Source organism: Anopheles gambiae, chromosome 2, assembly GCF_943734735.2.
Source record: "Anopheles gambiae chromosome 2, idAnoGambNW_F1_1, whole genome shotgun sequence".
Taxonomy (NCBI): Eukaryota; Metazoa; Arthropoda; class Insecta; order Diptera; family Culicidae; genus Anopheles; species Anopheles gambiae.
Window position 1 is genome coordinate 89784677 of NC_064601.1, and position 9926 is coordinate 89794602.

The window sequence follows — 9926 nt, forward strand, 5'->3', positions numbered from 1 at the left end:
GCCAAACTTGCTTCCCTTTTGATTTGTTTCATCCTCACACAGCATTGAGCCACATGATTCAATTCAGTTACATGCTCTTCCTTTTTATTCCGGTTCCATCAACACAACCCAACCTAATTTGCCAGTACAATTGCGCGAAGCAAACGGGGGGGGGGGGGGGGGGGGGGGGTTGGAAGCAAAACCTGATCAAGCAATCATCGCGGTAGCATTCTGCATTTTCATTCCCAATCCAAGGGCACGATAATGCAAGCGCTCGAGCGTGAAATGAGCATAGCTTGATGGGGAGCGAGAGAGGATGAATCGTACAAATCGATTACGAGACTACGTGTGCGAAAGACATCATCCATTAGCGCGCTCACCCGGGGTGGAATTGTTCCCGGCAAAAGCCGGTCGCGCTCAGATTAGCTAGACGGATTGATACTTGCAAATGAATCAATCGTGCTTTTCATTCCTTTTTGCATTTTCCGTCGATTCCAATCCGCTTTGAAGGTGTGAAAAATCAAACACACAGCTTTGCGCTAGAACGAAGTAAGCATTTCATTTAGGAATTTTACCAAATAAAACGTTCAGAAAAAAAACATTTTCATTGAACGAACGAAACTTTTCGCGCTTTTGCAGATCAAATTGCAAGCTGTAGGAACTGTGTGAACAAAATTCCCCGAGCGATGAACGCGAATAAATTGAGCGATCCGTTTCCAGGAGCTGAGGTTGTGGAAGGCAAGCAAGCAAGGGAATGCCATCCCGAAACACATCGCTGCTCAAACACCATTACGTTAATGGAGTTCTCGATGTGCCGCAGAGTTTTTAGAAACAATTTTCAAACCACCTGCCCCTGCCTTCCCACGGACATAGAAATTTTCACGCCACTCGTCGTCGTTCCAGGTAGTGTAGGCAACATATTGCAATTTCACCTCGCTGCCGCATCGCACTTGGGTTGTTCCCTCCCGTCATGCAAACATTATCGTGTCAATTACTGACTGGTGCTGGTGGGTTTTTAGGGGAGAAGGACAGAGGCTCAGGTTTTCCAGCACACGGAAGGAACATTTTGCACAGTTCTGTTTTTTTGTGTGTGTGCACATTCTTCTCCTCCATTCCCGGTATTACATACTCGCGCAGGGACAAGTTTTGCATTCCATAAGGGATATTTTTACCCAACCTTCAAAATTCCGAATGTTCCGTTTCCGTGTTCCGTCCACTCCGCATCCGCAAAAACTGGTACAGGGTGTGGTGGCAGGATGCAGGATGTGGGTAAACCTTTTGCGGAATGTCATCTGCATACGGTAATAGCCGTACACGACGACCAGAGAGAAGCACTGTGCCACTCTCGGTGTACCCTCTTCAACCGACTACCAATCTACCGCTGTAAGCGAAAGGTAGGCAGGCACGGCAAAACGAACGCTGGATGAGGGCATGGACATGCTAGCGAAGGTTTATATTACGCCCGACTTCCCTCACCTCAACTCCTCTATTTTTCTTAATGGTATCTCTAACACATATCCACAGAAAATCCTCCCCACCCCGGAAAAAAGACCCGATTGACCAGCAAAAAATGGCTGACGAAGGAGAAATGGTTTCGTTTTTTTTTTGTGCCACACCTTTTCCACCTACATTGCATGTGTGCGTTGGTCGACAGGAAAAACTTTCTCAGCACAATTTTAAAATTGTTGGAAATGTTCGCACATAAAGTGATTCCATACACTTGCCCGGCCCTCAAATATTAACCTCAACCACGAGCAAAGTTAAATCTTTCCCAACGGTACCAACTGTCTCTTTGCCTCCGTCTCGTGTCGTGATTGACTTAACCGACCTTTTACCGGGTGAAGGAGAAGGAGGAGCTTAAAAACGGGTCTATTAAAAAAACACGCACTCACACACACACGCCCGTACCGCAGCCTTCACTGCTCGGCCTGTACGAGCGATCGCAACACGCCTAAAGTTAGGCTTCGCAAATGGCAGCCTGACCCATTTTACACATGTTCATTACATACTATCAAAATTCCACAATCTGCATCTTTCATCGGGGCCACGTCGGAGCGCCGGCGCGCTGGTATGGCACAGAATTGGGAAAGTTTTTCCCCCCGCCTCCCATGCCACTCATTGCCCTTCTTTTTTTCCCGGTGCAATAGGCAGAATAACACACCGGAGTGGTTGTAGAAATCGGGCTTGTACGGTGGCCCCGAGGACACACATACAGCACACCACTCACACACACAAACACACGAAGACAGTAACTATTCGCATGGTCCATTATGATGCCTCGTCGCGCACGTAATCCGGAATCGGAAATGTTTCCGCCCGTCTATGCACGTATGTATGTACGCAAGGTTCACAGTGAAGGCAAACTGGAAACAATAACGTCCGCCAACAAGCATCGAAACGTCAACTTTTCAGCTCGTTGCGTATGGGTGTGTGTTTGTGTACACACTTTTCCTCCGAAAGTCTTTGCGACGTGAAAGTGGGAAAAGAAAAACACAAACTTGCCCTGGGTGTAATAGAGTTCTTCAACGGCGCGGGGGGAAGGATGACGCTTCCCTCTAGTCGCTCGAGTCTCGATCGACACGGTTGATGGTAATGTTTCCTCGCCCAGTCGGATCTGTGCCCCATGATAAAGGTAGAAACACCCTCCTGGAAGGAAGGCTCACTCGAGCGGTTCAGCCGGCAGTTGGAGACCCGAGGAGAGGTTAGTTTTGTTGAAGTTTTTCACATTTTCTTTTACTCATCTGCACGCGCAGGTCGCCATCCCGACCTTCCCTACTGTGTGTGTTTGTGTGTCTGTGTGTCTGTGCGCTTACAATCGGAATCAAGTGGGGCAGGGATAACAGCTGAGAGCAAACCGGAACGGTAGGCGGTTGTTACTGTTTGTATTTTTGCGTTCATGTGGATGGGAAGTTACACACACACGCTCCCCAACACACTCCTCATTCCAACCCGTGTGCGTGTTCGTTTGAGGTTCGTTCCAGGCGTTTGAGTTTTTGTGCTGTGCTGCGCGGGAGGAAAGGTACCTGGTTGGTAGCCTGCAATCGAGCTTGATTGCCCACCGAACGCGTCTGTGGCGTAACGTAACCCATCTGGCAGGAAATGAAGGAGCCCCGGGACGGTTGCCAGGGAGAAGAAACTTTATCTTTCCCAGCCCAGTGTGTGCAGAACTGTACAGAGCGTACGATGCGGGGAAGGGAAGGAGGTCTTACCGAGTCATGTTTGCTTGTTGTGTGGCCATGTAACAATGCCATTACTCGGGGATGGGGAAGGATGCGAGCAGCTCGACTGTGCGGGCTCTGGGGCGGGGGTAGGAAACTAATCTCGGAATGTGGTTTTAGAGTGTATGAAAAGCCAATCTTGATTTGATGGGTGTACAACAATGGGTGTGCTGTGCAGACAGGGTGATGTGTCGTTTGGTGGTGGTTATTGCTAGATCTCATCTATGACCGCCTGCATGTATGCAATCGGGAGCGCATTTGCTGGTAGGGTAGCGAGAGAGCCTAAGAAGAAGTCATTTTCCAGGTATTTATTGAATGAAAAAACACCACAAATATGACCCAAACGATCATGAGGCATAATTGTGTGTTCCATAAACGTTGTGTTATTATAAAGTATCTCAACTGTTTCACTGGGTTAACATTACCTTCAATGGCTCTGAGCTATTGTATTTACTCAATTGAAATGATATTTTCCTTGCCTTTTCCATTGACTTTGTACCTTCAACCTTCTCGGAAGATAGTCAAAATGGACTGTTTTTAATTGCTCAGGCAGGTTTGGATGAAAATTGAATGTAAATAGTACAGAAATTTTTTTATTGCATACCTTTTGGCGCTAGGAGTGAGCATTGAGGCTTGATGTTTACTTAGGTCAACTAAACGGAAATAAATTTTTGCATACTTTTAGGCGTTTTGCAACTGTCTGAGGAATAGTGGTATACATTACAGCAAGCTATTCTATTTAAAGCTTTTTAACCGATATTAAGTTACAATTTGGATTCATTCATGATTTCATCGATCCTGAAATTTCCCACGCCATTGATCCTTGCAATCGAAGCTAACGCTTCGTAAATGAGAATTTCATCATCCTTATGCGCTCATTAAAAAGCCGCACAGAAGACAAAACACAAGATCCAATTTAAATGGAAGCATTTGCTCGAATTTGCTCGGAAAAAAAGATCTTCCCACCAATAAATATCGCCTTCAATCATCGCAATCATCATCGGTCTGCCCACCAGGCCTTTCAACTTTGCGCACTTATCAAATTCAGATCCGTACCGAGCACAACTTCGCACAGCCTTTCATCGAAAACGATGGTCAAGTAAGAAGGGAACGAAAGACACCCGCAAGGAAAAAGCAACAACAACAACAAAAAAACACACAAAAAACAATAAAAGCCCAGCATCTGAAAATCCAGCCGGCTTTATTAAACGGAAACTTTTACTTTTCAATCAACCGCGGTGCTCGATTGAGAATTTATTAAACACTTTTACCCTCGACTCAACGCCATCGCGCGGCGCATTGCCCCCCATTTCCCCCGACGGGTCCACACACAGCACACAGCCCGCGTGTTTCTTCGAACGGGAGCGCTTCACAAAAGTTTCCCTCACCAAGTTGGGACGCGGACAAATGGAAAGCGCGTAAAAGTAGCAACTTTTGCCCGGCCCCGAGCGCAGCACAAAAGGGCACGCACGCACAAACGCTGTGCGCTACGCGGCGGGAAGGAAATGGACCACCGCTGCCACACCGCCGGGGCCACAAAATTCGCCCGAAATACCGTCCTTTGTCCCGTGCCGCGCACAGCTCGCGACGCTCGCGGTAGGAAAAACCGAAATGTAATTAATTTATCCAATAAGTCTTCCGCAGCTCAATGAAAGTCAACCTACCGAGGAGGAAGAACATCGAAGCCCGGTGGAAAAACATCCCGATGGAAGGTGGATGGGGTGTAGTGAAGCCAGCGGCCAAGAACGCTTTAGCCTGGGAGGGAAATTTTAATGAGCTGGAACTGCTTCACCGTCCAACCGTGCAGGCGTCCACCTAATCACACCACCAGGGGGGAGGGAACGCTTGGGGTGTTTTGCGGGGGGAAGTAGACGCTTCCTGTCACTTTACCGGTGTGCGGAATACACCGCTTGTCACTCTGGCACAGGGCACAGGCCCCGGCTTTCAGGTAAGGATCAATGGGGGAAAATTCGGCGATTGGGAAGCGAAAAATAATGAACCCCGGTGACGTTTAAATTGTTTATCCTAAACTAATTAAGCTCGAACCCGGGCAGCAACGCCCGCCCCATACTCGGGCGTCCCTTGTTAGGGCCATTTAAAGCTTCTCGATCTTGAGCTTTCAACCGCGCGGTGTTTGATAAAGTCTCTCTTACGACCGTGAGAGTTGATTGGATCTACATTTGCGGAAAGGAAAATCGATAATAGACCGCTGCTGGTAGAAGAACGATGTGCTGCCAACGGCACTCATCAACAGCAATCCATCGCGAGTGATGAAGCAAGCTTCGTGAGTTCACGGAACTAACTTCAAACTGTCCGACCAGATAATTAGCTCACGGGCAGATCAATGCGAGCCCGATATCATGTCGATATCGACATGAGATTTTCGTCGAGATTTTCTCGGATTTTTCGCCCGCAATTCTCAACCCAACCCCAGACCCAAAAGGACCCGGGCAAACGCTAACCCTACTTACACACTGACGATCTCGTGTGGTGCTGACATTTGATGCAGATCTTACCTTTTCGCCGATGGCGTCCATTACTCTGCAGGTGATGATTATCCAGAAAGTATCCATCCAGCGAGTTGAACAGTGTCAGCAGGTACACCAGCACAAGCTTCTCGAGCCACATCTTGCCACCGCATTCAGCAGCACACCACCAGGGCACCGGGTGGTGTGCAACTCGCTACGGCGTTGTGGAGCTTGTTGTTTAGCAGTTTGCCGTGCGCACGACTACTAATCACTTGTCAAACACTTGCACGATAGTATTATTTACCCAATCACTTCAGTAACTTATGTTATATTAAAACATCAGCTTCACTTTTCACTTCACTAACTTTGCACCAACGCACTTCGTGGGGGTCTTGTGCGCCTTTTCAAGGGCACCTTCCCGGTAGGAAGCTTTTCCAGGGAAGTGGGATTGTAGTTTTGCAAGAAGCACCTGAAGCACAACTTTCCTGGATCACCTGCCACGCTGTAGGACAAGTGCTTTGCCTGTCATGTTTTAGCTGGAAATAGCTCTTCGCTTCACACTGAAACAGAACTGTTTGTGAGACGCCTTTGAAATAGTAAACACTGTTAAATTAATTTCAATAATTGTAGCTACAAACGTGTTAAGTAGTAAGCAAACATCTTGAAGCATAAACATTGAATCGCGTCGAATTAAGTTGCATCTCTTAATAGTTTCTAGTAGTGAAGAAAATTGACATAAGACGTTTGACTATTTGCCTTTCAGACGTTAGCTAAGACGACGCTCAACGCCCATCTCTGTTCACAGCAGTGGGTTGAAGTGTTCAGTTGTGGTTCCTTTTCAAATCGATAATCATCAATTGATCAACAAGCGGCAATGATAAAGGGCTCAGCATCTCATCTCACCTTCGAGCTCATGCAAAACCCAGCGCTACTCAATCAACCATAACAAGGGATTACGCAATAATTGTTTGCGACCTGAACAAATTATAACAACACATCCACTAATCCCGTTTAATTCCAGCGCTTACTCCCCTCCTCCCCCTCCAACATAAGCCACGCACCAAGCGTAATGAATACGATTTCAACACCTTTCTGACAGCGCCAGTGGGCTCAGAAATGCTCACGCGTGTTTTAAACAACCCACACGCGCTCACCTTTTCCAATAGGAAACGCTTCTTAGAATAGAAAGCCTGCTTGACTTCGTGCCTCGCTACACTACGGGCAAACTTCACTTCTATGTTCCTCTGAAAAATTGACTTCCAAAACGGTGAAATTCAATTTCTTTCCCCACCCCCCGGTGGCGGCAGTAAGGAGCGAAAAGTTTCCACCAAACACGTTGCCGCTAATGGTGCTGCTTGGTGGAGGTGGTGAACAACAATAACAACTGCCAAAATCCTGCGCCCCAGCATGAACGGCCTGCGCCCCATAAAACCGGGACACTCCCAGGTGGATCAGGATTGTGTGTGTGTGTGTGTGTGTGTGTGTCTGCGACAATGATTGGCGCTGAACAGTGCGTAGGCTTCCGTAGCTTTCCAACGGCGCACACCCCGTACACATTCCTTTTCATCGATGTTCCCACTGTTCAGATCGGAACGGTTTCTTGGATGGCATGGACCCCCGGTTGCTGAAAAATAGCACCGAGTGAACACGCGAAGGGAATTATTATCATTCCTCCTTTCTTTTTGCAAAATCCGACATTAAACGTACGGCCCCCGTCCACTAGCTTCCCCGCCTAGCTCCCCATACGAGAAGGACCTGCTACACTCCACAGTTCTATCGATGATAGCCAAAGGTAAACAGCTTCGTTTTCTTTCCCAGTTTCGGAACCGAACCTAACAAACCTCTTCGCTCACTAACGATAATCCTGTTTCCGATGCCGTGGACGAGCGCGAGCAGACCGGGCTAACATCGTCACGCGGAGCAATGATAGCAATGACGACGATGATGGTGATGATGGGGCGCTCTTCTGGTGATTCTGAAGCGAAAAGCTGATTTCGAGCAGAAACGATGACATTAAGCTGAAAAGCATTCCACTCTCCCTCGCATCCCGCAGTCTCGGTTCGATCCGTGCGAAAGCGGAAATCCAACTAGACGGAAAATGGGTTTCCTTCACGAGCGCGCCCACCTTTGCCAAACGCACAGCAGTCAGTGTGCGCCGGGGTGGTGGCACCTTGTGGACAAAAGTATTTAGCATATAAATGGACGACTAATTTATGATTATTTCCCATTGAGTCGTCCGATTTTCGCCCCCCCCCCCGGTTACCATTTCGCCGCACTGGCGCGTCCCCCGCCTCGGCTCGGCGTGTCGATGGCAAGGAGTTTTGATTTGTTTTTCCAGCAAGAAGCAACGTCGTCGGGCAGACTTGCACACCGGCGGAGACAGCCACACTTAAGCCGGATTACAAACTTTTCCATTTGCCACCGGCGCGTTTCGTTCGTGTTCTGTGTTCTCCCGTCCCCTGGGAGACGGAACCTTGTTGGTTCATTGCTTGATTCGATTCGTCCCAATGTCTCTCACACGAACCAGAGGTAAGACAGTGTAGCGGCGTCACGTGAGTTCACGGGCAAGCTGAAGTGCCGTCTTGATGGGTTTGATCCACACCAATCGGTTCTAGTTATAATTCCCAGCTCCCAGGAGCTGACACTGACCCACCCAGTGTCGCCGGAACTTTTAATCCTTTGCCATTTGCCGCTCGCAAGCTGTCAAATACTTTGCTCGCTGTACACACAAAACTAGTGGCCTGATGTAGCTTAGTGTCCCTGACCCAGACCTGGGGTCCCGAAAAACATCGCCGAAATAGATTTTAATCGGATTTCGGGCGGGCTTGGAACGGTCGTTTGATGCTGCCGTCTGTCCGCTGTCGGTCGCGGCAGCTCCGGAACTTCTGGAGCAGTGTGAAGACCGCAACACAGAAACAGCTGGTCTAATGATGATGATGATGTTGCTTCACTGAACGCACCAGCGCACAGATTGTTGCACGCGAACATTCTCACACATGGTAATGGATTGAAGAATCGGAAAGCACCGTAAGAGCACGCGTCTTACGTAAATATTTAAAAACGCCCGTCTGACCGTTTGGCGGACCGTTTGCATTGCCTACTCGCCGAAAATATGAGCAGACACACACACACACATACCGTAGCAACGAAGCACACCGTTTTATCGACCCGCACACTTGGATGTGTCTGTGTTTGCCACCGGCCTTTTCGACTTGCAGAGGACACATCACTGTCAACGGCAGGCACTACAACGGAGCAGCGGCACTGACCTCGTTACCCGTTCGCACAGTTGACTACACAAACATACACAACCACACACACACAACCAGACACACACACACACCGAACACACCAGTTGGTGGCTGCTGCGCATCGATTTATCTTCGTTTTCACCTTAATTTATCATAATTTATGAGGAGCTGCAGCAGCTTCTGTCACTCGTTGTTTTTCCTGGTAGTGGATACCACAGCACACACATACACACACAGGGACACCTTTTGCCAAGTGGCACCCGGTGTTAGGGTGTGATTAGATCATCATCATCCTGCATCACCTGGAGCACTTGGTGTAATATTTCACGGCATTCACGGTGTCATTAGTTGAACTTTTAAGCAAACGCCTGGTGACATCACGACATTTCTTGCCACCTAAAAGGGATTGTTGTGATGACGACATGTGGACTTTCGTACCTTCTTGTTAAAGGACACATACACACAACTAATCACACACCCTCAATGAGCCTTCATCCTTTCCGCACCCGCAACCACAGTGTAATGGATTTAGAAGAGGAAAAAAAGATCCGCACCACACACACACACGCCTATAGCCTCGAACGAACGAACGTCACGGCTCGCGGGGGAAGAAAACACCGTCACACGCGCTTCCGACGCGATTGTCACGAGGTATCGCAGCCTACTGAAACAGGGAGCCTGGATACCGGATCTTCTTCACAACGGCACCGCACGCACATTGGGCCCGTGATGGCCCGTTTCTTCGGGCTCGGGCTGTTCGGGTTTTTGGGACGGTTTTTCGTACACACTCGCTGCGGCGGTTCGGAAACTGCTCGAAAAAATTCACTGCCAACTGCTCGAAAAGCGTCGTTCGCTGTCGCTCGTGCTGGCGAAAGGACGAACGAATGGGTGGCGCAGGCGCACAGGCAATCCTACGGCTGTTTGTAGTACTGCGGACCGCACAAACCTAAACCGAAATTGAGCTACTCTGGCCGTTTGCCCAGCTGTCGATGCTGGGGGCTGGGGCGCTG

The 9926-nt window shown here is 48.8% G+C and overlaps 1 protein-coding gene across 4 annotated transcripts in view; it reads right to left on the reverse strand.

Moving 5' to 3' along the window:
* Positions 1–9613, reverse strand: part of LOC1276459 (Fc receptor-like protein 5) — a 50773-nt gene extending 41160 nt beyond the window's left edge. Inside the window, exons 1-2 of one of the 4 annotated variants that reach the window (XM_061644469.1) lie at positions 9395–9613; positions 5714–6225 (exon numbers count right to left, since the gene is read on the reverse strand). In XM_061644469.1, the coding sequence (XP_061500453.1) occupies positions 5714–5825 (112 nt within the window). In that variant the 5' untranslated portion in view covers positions 5826–6225; positions 9395–9613. Of the gene's footprint in view, positions 1–5713; positions 6252–9354 lie in introns of all 4 variants that reach the window. The other 3 variants (XM_061644467.1, XM_061644468.1, XM_061644466.1) reach the window with 3 other exon arrangements.
* Between the last annotated feature and the right edge of the window lie 313 nt (positions 9614–9926).